This window comes from Hypanus sabinus, unplaced genomic scaffold (assembly GCF_030144855.1).
Source record: "Hypanus sabinus isolate sHypSab1 unplaced genomic scaffold, sHypSab1.hap1 scaffold_1234, whole genome shotgun sequence".
Taxonomy (NCBI): Eukaryota; Metazoa; Chordata; class Chondrichthyes; order Myliobatiformes; family Dasyatidae; genus Hypanus; species Hypanus sabinus.
Genome location: NW_026779297.1, coordinates 107,616 through 120,000, shown reverse-complemented (window position 1 = coordinate 120,000; position 12,385 = coordinate 107,616). Strand labels below are relative to the sequence as shown.

Here is a 12,385-nt window from a genome sequence, read left to right as displayed (position 1 = left end):
TGATGAAGGGGAGGAATGATCCATTTTGATACAGAGAGGGAAGCAGAGAGTTTGATGTTGTGCCTGATTCCGGAACTGTGGCCAGTTAGAAGATGAAGTCTTGTCCCCCCCAAATTGTTTTCAGTTGTGACAGTGTTTTTCTCAGAAGGCACCATGGAAACTAAATAATCTGAGTGGAAATGTTGTCCTTCACCCACCGACGTGGTTTGTAAACTTTTAACAGTTTAGAAAATACAAAGGATTTGTGTATGGGAATCACAAACACAACGGCACGATAGTTCCGCTGTATCTGTCAGGTCACCAACGCTTGAATGTCGCCGATCCTTGAATGTGGAGGCGGAGATGCTGGAGAAGACAGCGCCCCACTCGCGACAAGGAGAGCCCGAACACGTGTCCATGTCCGTGATCTGATTGGATACATTGCCATGACGTTCCGAGCACTGTGACGTCATTCACTGGCTCTCATTTTGGAAGGGATTCAGTCGGGCATCGCAGATACACCAACAGCTTCGCTCTGGGAAGCGGCCGTTCACCTGCTCCGTGTGTGCGAAGAGACTCATTCAGTTAACCCACCTTGTGATGCTCCGGTGAGTTCACAATAAATAGAGACTACATTTCTGTCCGGAGTGAGCAAAGAGTTTTACTCAATCATCCCAGCTGCTGTAGCACCAGCAACTTCACATCAGGGAGGAAGTTCAAATCAGCTCCGTGTTAAATGTTTCACCATCACGGTGACTGAAGGCAGCTGCAGGTCCATGAGGGACTGTTACTGTCAGATTCTGCAGTTCTTGCGGCTGCTCATCGCACCCAGGACTGAACCCTGGTCACTGAGCATTGGAGGAGTCTGTTCTGCTGATGTTAGCCTTAAACTGGACTGGTGTTTAATATTGTGGATCTGTGAAAGACAAAGCAGTTTGTATCAAATCCCGTGTCTCGCTTGAGAGGCCACTCGGCCCAGCTGGTCCCTGCCCATGTTTCTGTTCCATATCAGTATATGAAAATCTACCCCTGCCGTTCCCCTCTCACCCTCCCTGAGATGACAGATTGCAACTAGTCACCACTCCGTGGGATAGGAGATTCCCGTTGAATGTCATAGAATCACAGAAATCTACAACATATTATCGATAATTTGTCCCACAATGTTGTACCGACCATGTAACTTACTCTAGAAATTGCTTAGAATTACCCTACCGCATAGCCTCCTATTTTCCCAAGCTCCATGTACCTTTCTAAGAGTCTCTTGAAAGACCCTATTGTATCCGCCTCTACCACCGTCGCTGGCGGTGCATTCCACACACACACCACTCTTTGCTTATAAAAACTCAGCTCTGACATGTCCCCTGTACCTACTTCCAGGCAGCTTAAACCGATTCCCCCTCGTGTTAGCCGTTTCTACCCTGGGGAAAAAAAAGACTCTGGCTATCCACACGACCAATGCCTCCCATCATTTTATACACCTGCATGAATTCCCTGCATGATTTTCTCCGGTCTGAACAAGACGATGAGCTCACTGTGGTTGTGACGTTGTTCAGGGCTCCGGACGAAGTTGGTTAAACTCCTTCTTCCCCGCTCTTTTCAATGTTTCTACGTTAAAACCACTTTCTTCATTAGTATTGTGACGGGTGCCTGAATTACCCCTATGAACTGTGTTTTTGAAAAGAGAGAGGGAGATGTTCAACGAGAGAGAGAGAGAGAGAGAGAGAGAGAGAGAGAGAGAGAGAGAGAGAGAGAGAGAGAGAGAGAGAGAGAGAGAGAGAGAGAGAGAGAGAGAGAGAGAGAGAGAGAGAGAGAGAGAGAGAGAGAGAGACGGTGTTATGGTTTATCTGTAAGCTTGTTTACACTTTTACAAGGACACTATCAGCTTCTGTGTTCTTACAGAGAGAGAAGGGAGGAACTGTTTGATGGACAGCTGGGGCTCAGCACGATGAGATAAGTACACGAACATGTAGATATAAGACAATTACGAAGAATTCCACACAGATTCCACGCTGGGTAAACGAAGTATCAGTCGCCGAAGTTCTTATCCGTCGATTAATTCCGAAATCCACATAGAAATATCAACTGGTGACAGTGACAGGAATATCGTCTTCAAGTGGTTACCACAGAACACCCCGATTCCACGTAAGGGCCAACAAAAGTGATACCACCGGATACTCCAGCAAATCCACACATATGGATGATACGAAGTGACTGTCACATATCCGTTGTGCACTGCGTGCCGATGATCAGATCAACCCAACCTTTTGGGCATGGAAGAGTTGCAGCCTATAGCAGTCACACGCTGAAGTTCCAACAGCTTGTCTCCCTCTCCCGCTCCTGCTCCTGCAGCTTGTGTCTGACGTCACAGCCCCGCCTCACTCAGGCACTTAAAGCGACACTCACAGTAAACGAACCGGCGTCTCGTAACACAATGCACCTCTAAAGTCTGACAGCAGACTCGCGAGTGAATCTTCGATGGTGCAGAGTCAGAAACCGAAGATTTGCCAGCCTGAGTCAGGGGCTCCAGAGAGAGATGGGGTCCAGAGGAGGAGGACGAATAAGACGAGCACGATGTGGTTAAAAGTGAAAGATTAGAAACATTTGGAAACTGGTTAATCGAAAAAAAGGTGGTTAATTTCTGCAAAACACAGGTGGAAATCAACAGATAAGGTAGAAATTTTGGAGAGGAATACATAGGAAATGTTTTCTCAGTATTTCCAGCAACTGCAGAATCTCCTATGTTTTATATCTGCATTTTACTTTGGCATTAGATACATGTTGATATTGAGTATATTGCTTATGGGAGCCGCTTTCTGCGTTAAAACAGCTGCAGATTTTTTCGATTCCCACGATAAAAAAAATGAGGTATGGACATTGAACGGGTGCTTGCAGAAATGTCTAATGGCACCGTGATTACCCATAGGGCAATTCGTTCAGAATTTCGCCGGCGCTGAAGCGCCGATGAAATGCGCAGGCGTCAGGCTGAGGACGTCCCTGAGTTTCACGCATGCGCGCAGTGCACAGAAGGCTTTGAAAATGTCGGTTGCAGGTAAGAGCGATTAACCGTGTTTTTATCTTAAATACCGACTTCAGGATAATTCCTCTGAATTTCGGACACCGTGGGCAGCAATCCCGGGACAGTCCTGCCCTCTTCCCTCTCTCTCAGCCCCACGATCCGTACACGGGCCCCGGGGAGCTTCCGGCTGATGAGGGAATGGGAATCGATGGATCTCTCAGACAGAGCTGAGCTCCAGCTATCTAAATGCAAGGATTAGGAACTCGGAGAAAGGGAACAAAATCTTTTACATCACAAGTTGAGAAAATCGCCTTTGTTCTACCTCCAATCACTAACAAGAGAAAATCTGCAGATGCTGGAATTCCAAGCAACGCACACAAAATCCCGGAGGATATCAGCATTAGGACTCTTTTCCATAGATGCTGCCTGGCCTGCTGAGCTCCTCCAGTATTTTGTGTGTGTTGCTGCATTTACCTCCTCTTGCTCTGGACTTTTCTACCGGTGAGAACATGTTTTGTCCCATTCTCTCTGGGTACATAATGATATCAAACACCTTTGCCCTGGGCAACAGGTAGCTTTCACATCACAAATGTGCCTGATTCCAGTGAGACAGACTACTGCCCTTCCCTTCATATTCATAGGGATTTCATTTACTGAGTTCACCACCGTCAGTCATTGGGGGAGGGTTCAGGGGGAATATATATGTAGAACACAGAAACTAGTGATGCCTGTTTGCATTTTGGTGATGCAAAAGTTGCTGGAGAATTTGCAAGTGGGAAGAAGTGGAGTGATATTTGGAAATCTGACTTCTTAAAGCGTAATTTAGCAAGCAAACCACATATGGACAATGTGCAAAAGCTTTGGTGAGAAACTCCTGCATTTCCTGTTACAGGCCTGCTACATAGGTTGTGTGAGAGTGCAGATGAACTCGATCAAACCCAGAGGAGATTAAAGTTCCTATTGACAGTGATTTGCTAGCTGTCACTGGGTAAAAAATACACAGTCCAAGATTTATCTGCACACTGGTTATTACAAATTAGAGGGGTATTGGAGGGAAGGAGGGGAGACCTGCAGTGTCCCTGATGCCCTCCCCTACAAGATGTGCATCCAGCTGCAACTTGTAACCCTGCACTTCAATGAGCTGCTTGAAGTGGGTGAATTCCATATCATCCAGCAGTTGGAGGGGGTGATAGATATGACATGAAGAGAGGTGAGTTACTCCCAAGGTGCAGGACACAGGAAACTGGGTGAGAGTCAGGAAGGGGAATGAGGTTAAATAGGCATCGCAGAGTACTCTTGTGGCCATTTCACACAACAACAGGTGGACCAGAAGCTGTGGGGGTAATTACCTGGCAGATGAAAGTCAAAAGATAGGGGTTTCGTTAGTTAGAGGAACAGAACAAGAGGGGACAAATATCCTAGTGGTAAGACTTGCTAGTGGTAGTGAGCAGGGGAGGGGGTGATGTGGTTAAAATAAGTTGAAGAATGACAGAACAGATAGTGGAGAGGGTGAATTGAATTGACTTTATTAAATACATATTTCATAAACATGAGTAGTAATATTTACCTTACATCATCTAAATGGGCAATGTTTAATTTATAGTCATTTATAATAGATAGTTTGTACATAGGACAGTCAATACAACATCGAAATGCAATTGTATCAGCATGAATTAATCAGTCTGATGGCCTGGTGGAAGATGATGTCCCGGGGCCTGTTGCTCCTTTTGCTGTGGTACCGTTTCCTGGATGATAGCAGCAGGAACAGTTTGTGGTTGTGGTGAATTGGGCCTTTTTGTCGCTGATATTCGTTGGGCCCTTTTTACACACCTGTCTGTGTAAATGTACTGAATCATGGAAAGTAGATTGTGCAATGTATAATTTCCTTGTTTATATTTAGAGACATTTTTTGGTGTATAAAATGATGAGGGGTATTGAGCGTGTGAGTGGCCAGAGAAGTGTTTTTTCCCCCAGGGTTGAAATGGTTAATGCCGCTTTTCCACACTCCCACAGACCCTTTGTCCATCTCCTGGGTAAATAGAGTTTGAAAAATATTTAAGATCTCACCCATCTGCTTTGGTTCCACATGTGGATTGCCATTCTGGACTTCCAAAGGACCAACTTTGTGCCTTGCAATCCTTTTGCTCTTAATCTATCACTAGAATCCCTGAAGATTATCCTTCATCTCTTCTGTGACAGCAACCTCATGCCATCTTTTAGCCATCCTGATTGATTTCTTATGTGTTCTGTTGCATTTCTTATACTCCATAAGGAACTGACTGCCTATCCCTGTTATGTAATTCCATTTTGTGCTTTACCAGGGTCTGAATATCTCTTGCAATTCAAGTTTCCCTACAGTTTCTATCTTTAACTTTTATTCTGACATACCCGCTTACTAATTTCAAAATTTTGCTTTGAAGGCCTCCCATTTACCAAGCACACCTTTGCCATAAAGCAGCCTGTCCCAGTCCACAGTTGCCAGATCCTAGTGTTGATTCCAGGTATTGATCCATGCCCTGAACACATCCGCCTTTCCTACGCTGCTCCTTGTATTGAAATATACAGGGCTCAGCATATTCACTGCACCACGCTCAACTTTTTCATTCCTGACTTTGTCTGAGGCCTGAACAACATCTGTCTCCACAAATTCTCCACTCTCTGTTCTGTTATTCAGGCTCCCATTCCCCCTGCAACTTTAGTTTAACCCTCCTTACCCCCACCTCCCTCCATGCAGATCTATCACCCCTTTGTCTTTCCTCTCCCAGATCAATAAAAAGGAGGTGCATACCAGGTACAGGCAGATAGGAACAAATGGGGTACTTATGAAATACAGGAAATTCAAGTGAACACATACGAAAGAAATAAAAGAAGGCATGAGGTTGCCCCAGCAGACAAGGTGAAGGAGAATCCTCAGGGATTCTGCAGATATGTTAAGAGCAAAAATATTGCAAGGGAAAAAATTAATTCTCTGGAAGATCAGAATGGTAATCCATATGAAGGATAGCATAGACTTGGGGAGATTTTTTTTGCATCCGTATTTACTCAGGAGATGAACACAGAGTCTATAGAAGTGAGGCAAAGCCGCATCAACTTCATGGACCCTGTACAGATTACAGAGGCCGAGGGGTTTGAGGCAAATTAGTGTGGATCAATCCCCAGGGCCTGACAAGTTGTTCACTAGGACCCGGCGGAAGACAAGTGCAGAAATTATCGGGGCCTAAACACAGATATTTGAATCATCCTTAGTGACAGGTGAGGTACTCGAAGATTGGAGGACAGACAATGTTGTTCTGCTGTTCAAGAAAGGCTGTAAAAATAAACTAGGAAATTATGGTGGGCTTGACATCAGAACTGGGAAAGTTATTGGAATGTGTGCAGGAACCAGGTATATACTGTAAGTATTTGGATAGGTGTGGACTGGTAAAGGATAGGCAGCATGGCTCTTGCCAATCTTATAGAGTCTCTCAAGGAAGTTATCAGGGAAGTGGATGAAGGCAAGGCAGTGGATGTTGTCTACATGGACTTCAGCAAGGCACCTGACAAAGTCTCATATGGGAGGTTGGTCAAGAAGGTTCGGTCACTCAGCATTCGAGATTAAACAGTAAACTGGATGAGACACTGTCTTTGGGAGAAGCCAGAGTGTGGTTTCCGCTCTGGCTGGAGGCCTGTGTCTAGTGGCTGCCACAGGGATCAGTACTGGATCTGTTGTTGTTTGTCAGTCTATATCAGTAATCTGGATGATCGTGTGGTTAACTGAATCAGCAAATTTGTGGATGACAATAAGACAGGGGGTGTAGTGGAGTGCAAGAAGACTATCATGGCTTGCAGTGCAATCTGGACCAGGTGGGAAAATGGTTTTAGAAATGGAAAATGGAATTTAATGCAGTCCAGTATGAGTTGTTGCACTTTGGTCTGACCTACCAAGGGAGGTCTTTCACAGTGACTGGTCGGACACAGAGGAGTGTTGTAGAAGAAAGGGACCTGTGAATACAAGACCTTAATTCACTGAAAGTGGTATCACAGGTAGATAGGGATAGAAAGATTGATTTCAGCCCATTGCCCTTCATGAACCAAATTACTGATAACAATAGATGGATATTATGTTGACTTCTAGAAGACATTGGTGAGGCCTAATTTGGAGTATTGTGTACAGTTTTGGTCACCTACCTACAGGAAAGTTGTAAAAGAAGTTCATAGATTTCATAGAAAATTCACAAGGATGTTGCCATGTCTGGAGGACTTGGATAATAAAGAAATATTGAACAAATCCGGACTTTATTCCTTGGAATGCAGAAGATCGAGGGGAGATTTGATTGTGATAGAGAGGCACAGATAGTGTTAATGCAAGCTGGCTTGTTCCATGAAGATTGGGTGGGACAACAACCAGAGACCATGTGTTAAAGGTGAAAGGTGAAATATTAAGGGGAACATGAGGGGAAACTTCTTCACACAGACGGTCATCTGGCTGTGGAATGAGCAGCCAGCACAAGTGGTGCATGCGAGCTCAATTCCAACATTTAAGAGTTTTGTGTTGGTACCTGGATGGTAGGGGTATGGGAGTGGGCTGTTTAAATGGTTCAGCACAAACTGGATGGCCCAAAGGGCCTGTTTCTATGTTGAAATTTTCTAAGATTGTGACAAGAACCTGAAATAATACAAAAATTCACTCTAACCCCTTTTGACAGCTGTGTGAACCAACCAGTCATTTCAGCAGGAATTTTTATGTGGCGTTAAAACTGTGACACTTTAAGTTAATAATACATCAAAGAAGATCCCAGCTGCAAGTCAAGAAAAACTATTTGTGTGAGAGTGTTTCAGTTACTGAGGGGCCAGGAACCCATGCAGCTCAGTGGGAACAGGGAATAATACCAACGGAGAGAGTCAAACTGAGCCAGGTCACAGATTGGAGATGGCAGAAATGCCCCATTCTTATAGAGACAGGAAGAGCATCAGGGAATTGATGGTCATTCCAGATACCAGCACTCTGCCCAGTCAGAAGTTGATTTCTCTGTCCAACTTTCGTTGAACTTCACCGTAACAGTGTGATACCAGATCAAACCTTGGCAACTCAAGTAATCTCATTTGAAATGTTCCACTAAACCCATTGATGGATTTTGTTAAATCTTTTTACAGGTTAAAAATGAGAAGGAATTTGTCGCCAGGAAGCTCAAACACGGCACATCAGTTTTGTTGTCTCTGTCTAGATGTTTAAAAAGTGGAGCAAGGGATGCAATTGACCACCCTTTCTGCTCGGACTGTGGGGAGGGATTCACTCGGACAGTTGACCAACTGGCACGCCTGTAATTTACACAGGAGAAAGGCCTTTCACCCGCTCAGACAGTGGGAATGGATTCACTCGATTATCACAATTGAAAGTACATCAGCAAGTTCACACTGGGCAAGGCCATTCACCTGTTCTGTGTGTGAGAAGGGGTTCAGTCGGTCATCCCACCTGTGAACACACCAATCAGTTCACACTGGGCAGAGGCTGGTCAACTGCTGAGTTTCTGGGAAAGGATTCACTTAGTCATCTGTTCTAATGGCACACCAGCGTGTTCACACCGGGGAGAAGCCGTTCACCTGCTCAGAGTGTGGGAAAGGATTTACACAGACATCTACCCTACTGGTACATCAGCGAGTTCACACTGGGGAGAGGCCATTCACCTGCTCAGTCTGTGGGAAAGGATTCACTCAGTCATCCCACCTACAGATACATCAGCGAGTTCACACTGGGGAGAGGCCATTTAACTGCTCAGTCTGTGGGAAGGGATTCATTCAGTTATCCCACCTGCAGAGACATCATCGAGTTCACACTGGGGAGAAGCCGTTCACCTGCTCAGTATGTGGGAAGGGATTCACTTGGTTATTCAGCCTACAGAAACATCAGCGAGTTCACACTGGGGAGAAGCCGTTCACCTGCTCAGTCTGTGGGAGGAGATTCACTGAGTCTTCCACCCTGCAGAATCATCAGCGAGTTCACACTGGGGAGAGGCCATTCACCTGCTCAGTCTGTGGGAAAGGATTCACTCAGTCATCCCACCTACAGATACATCAGCGAGTCCACACTGGAGAGAGGCCATTTAACTGCTCAGTCTGTGGGAAGGGATTCATTCAGTTATCCCACCTGCAGAGACATCATCGAGTTCACACTGGGGAGAAGCCATTCACCTGCTCAGAATGTGGGAAGGGATTCACTTGGTTATCCAGCCTACAGAAACATCAGCGAGTTCACACTGGGGAGAAGCCGTTCACCTGCTCAGTCTGTGGGAGGAGATTCACTGAGTCTTCCACCCTGCAGAATCATCAGCGAGTTCACACTGGGGAGAGGCTGTTCACCTGCTCAGAATGTGGGAAAGGATTCACTCTGTCATCTACCCTACTGATACATCAGCGAGTTCACACTGGGGAGAGGCCGTTCACCTGCTCAGTCTGTGGGAAAGGGTTCACTCTGTCATCTACCCTACTGGTACATCAGCGAGTTCACACTGGGGAGAGGCCGTTCACCTGCTCAGTCTGTGGGAAGGGATTCACTAATTTATCCAGCCTACAGAGACATCAGCGACTTCACACTGGGGAGAAGCCGTTCACCTGCTCAGAATGTGGGAAGAGATTCACTCAGTCATCCAACCTACTGAGTCACCAGCGAGTTCACACTGGGGAGAAGCCATTCACCTGCTCAGTCTGTGGGAAGGGATTCACTCAGTCATCCCACCTACGGAGTCACCAGCGAGTTCACACCGGGGAGAGGCCATTCACCTGTTCAGTCTGTGGGAAGGGATTCACTCAGTCATCCACCCTACAGAGTCACCAGTCAGTTCACACTGGGGAGAGGCCTCTCTCCTGCTCAGTCTGTGGGAAGGGATTAACTGTGTCATCCACCCTACAGAGACATCAGCGAGTTCACACTGGGGAGAAGCCGTTCACCTGCTCAGAATGTGGGAAGGGATTCTCTCAGTTATCCAGCCTACAGAAACATCAGTGAGTTCACACTGGGGAGAGGCCATTCACCTGCTCAGAATGTGGAAGGAGATTCACTGACTCTTCCACCCTGCAGAGTCATCAGCAAGTTTACAGTGGAGAGAGGCAGTTCTCCTGCTGAGAATGTGGGAAAGTATTCACTCTGTCATCCACCCTACTGGTACATCAGCAAGTTCACACTGGGGAGAAACCTTTCAACTGCTCAGTCTGGGAATGGATTCACTCAGTTATTCACCCTACAGAAACATCAACAAGTTCACACTGGAGAGAGGCCGTTCACCTGCTGAGAATGTGGGAAAGGATTCACTCAGTCATCCCACCTACTGACACACCTGTCAGCTCACAATGGGGAGTGGCCATTGTTATGAATCTCTAGGTTTTGTTTGCTGTGGAGAGAGAGAGAGAGAGAGAGATTAAGAAGGCAAATGTGTCTGACTTGCAGCTTGTTTACATTGTGTGCAGCTTGTTTAGTTTTAACTGAGGACACAGACACTCAGAGTCAGACGGAGACGAAGGAGGAAAAATGGAAAGAATCGAAACCAGGGAACTAGTGGCCAAGGGTCACTGTTTGGAACTTTCCTTTGCCCACAAGTGTGGGCAAATTATCGATTCTCCGTACATTGAATATGTGGATGTCACCTCATTTGATCCATTGGAGTGGATCTGATTTGGGGTATCCTGCGGTGACCACTAATGTGTTAACCCTTGTCTGGCTATGGTGTGGTAATTCTTTTGAAGACGATACCCTTCATGACAAGTCACTTTGGGTGATAATTAGTATGTGGATTTGGAAGGATGACAGATAAAATCTACAGCAACTGTTGGTCTTGTTTTACCACCATGTAACCTGTGGAATATGACATAATTGCCTTCTCTCAACATTTACCCTGGATTACAAATATCTCTCTCATCACCTATTCTGTGGTTGAACTGAACTTTCATACTTTACCAAATCAAGACTCCAAGTCTTGTTTCCCCCGAGCTCAATAGTTTGGGAATTTTATTTATACACATAACACTCAGGAGGAAATCTGCAGATGCTGGAAATTCAAACAACACACACAAAATGCTCATGGAACACAGCAGGCCAGACAGTATCTATAAGGAGAACTGTCGACGTTTCAGGCTGAGACCCTTCGTCAGGACTCACTGAAAGGAAAGATACTAAGAGATTTGTAAGTAGTGGGGGGAGGCTGAAATGCAAAATGATAGAAGACCGGATGTGGTGGGATGAAGCTAAGAGCTGGAAAGGTGATTGGCGAAAGTGATACAGAGCTGGGAGAGGACCATTGGACAGGAGGCCTCAGAGGAAAGAAAGGTGGGGGGGGGGGGGGAAGCACCAGAGAGACATGGAAAACAGGCAATTAAATATGTCAGTGATGGGGTAAGAAGGGGAAGAGGGGTATTAACCAAGGTGGAGGAGTCAATGTTCACCCCATCAGGTTGGAGGCTACCCAGCTTGTATATACGGTGTTGTTTGGATTGATTTTGACAGTAAAGGAGGCCATGGATAGACATATCAGAATGGGAATGGGATGTGGAATTAAAATGCGTAGCCACTAGGCGGAGTCTGTTGCTGCTGGTTCGTTTCTAAAGCATTACGGTTTGTAACAAAATGGGGCCTGCGTCTGGGATATGAAGAAATTTAAGGATTGATGTATTATCGATTTCATTGGGGAAATCCCTTTTGATTTATTTGTGTGTGGAAAACCAGCAGCAATGGATGTTGATAGATATCTGGAAGTGTGAGCCTCTCGGGCATTAGAGAACAGCAGAAGGATTGAGTTGTTCAGTATTGCTATAATGTTAATACTTGCTAAGGTGAAATTGACAATGAGGAGGGCACAGATGCGGAGGATAATAGCTGAACATTATGTATCTGAGGGTGTGTTTAAAGTGGAGGAGTTGGAGGTGTTTCCTGAAAGTAAACCTAGTGAGCTTGAGATCCAGTGCAAGTGAGAAAAATTAAAGATGGAGACTGCGGAAAGGCAGAGGCAGTTTCAGGCTGGAGAGGCAGAAAAGCAGACAGAAATTTCTCTTACAAAGGGTAATTAAGGGGAATGCTTAGCAAGCCTATTCTGCTTTGACAGTTGCTGAAGCAGCTTATTATTTATTTATTTATGCTGCCCCAATCATCGCCACTGGGCTATAAATCTGCAGGAGCTGTGTGTGGTTCAGTGCTTTGCTCAAGGACACACAAGCTGCCTCGGCTGAGGCTCGAACTCATGACATTCAGATCACGAGTCCAACACCTTAGCCACATGGTCATGACCTATTCATGACACATTATGATCTATTGAAGCAGGCTGTGCTCAAAGCTTGTGAGTTGGTCCCAGAAGCAGACAGGCAGAAGTTCAGAAATTTGAAGAAATCTGTGAACCAGACATACGGAATTTGCTTTTGAGAAAATTG

The 12,385-nt window shown here is 45.6% G+C and overlaps 1 protein-coding gene across 1 annotated transcript; it reads left to right on the top strand.

The window, feature by feature from the left end:
- The first annotated feature begins 2,908 nt into the window (after window positions 1-2,908).
- Window positions 2,909-11,199, top strand: LOC132386631 (zinc finger protein 229-like). The gene is made up of 2 exons (XM_059958927.1): window positions 2,909-3,028; window positions 8,129-11,199. The coding sequence occupies exon 2, from the start codon at window positions 8,535-8,537 to the stop codon at window positions 9,975-9,977; it is 1,443 nt and encodes a 480-aa protein (XP_059814910.1). The 5' UTR covers window positions 2,909-3,028; window positions 8,129-8,534; the 3' UTR covers window positions 9,978-11,199.
- Window positions 11,200-12,385: the final 1,186 nt, after the last annotated feature.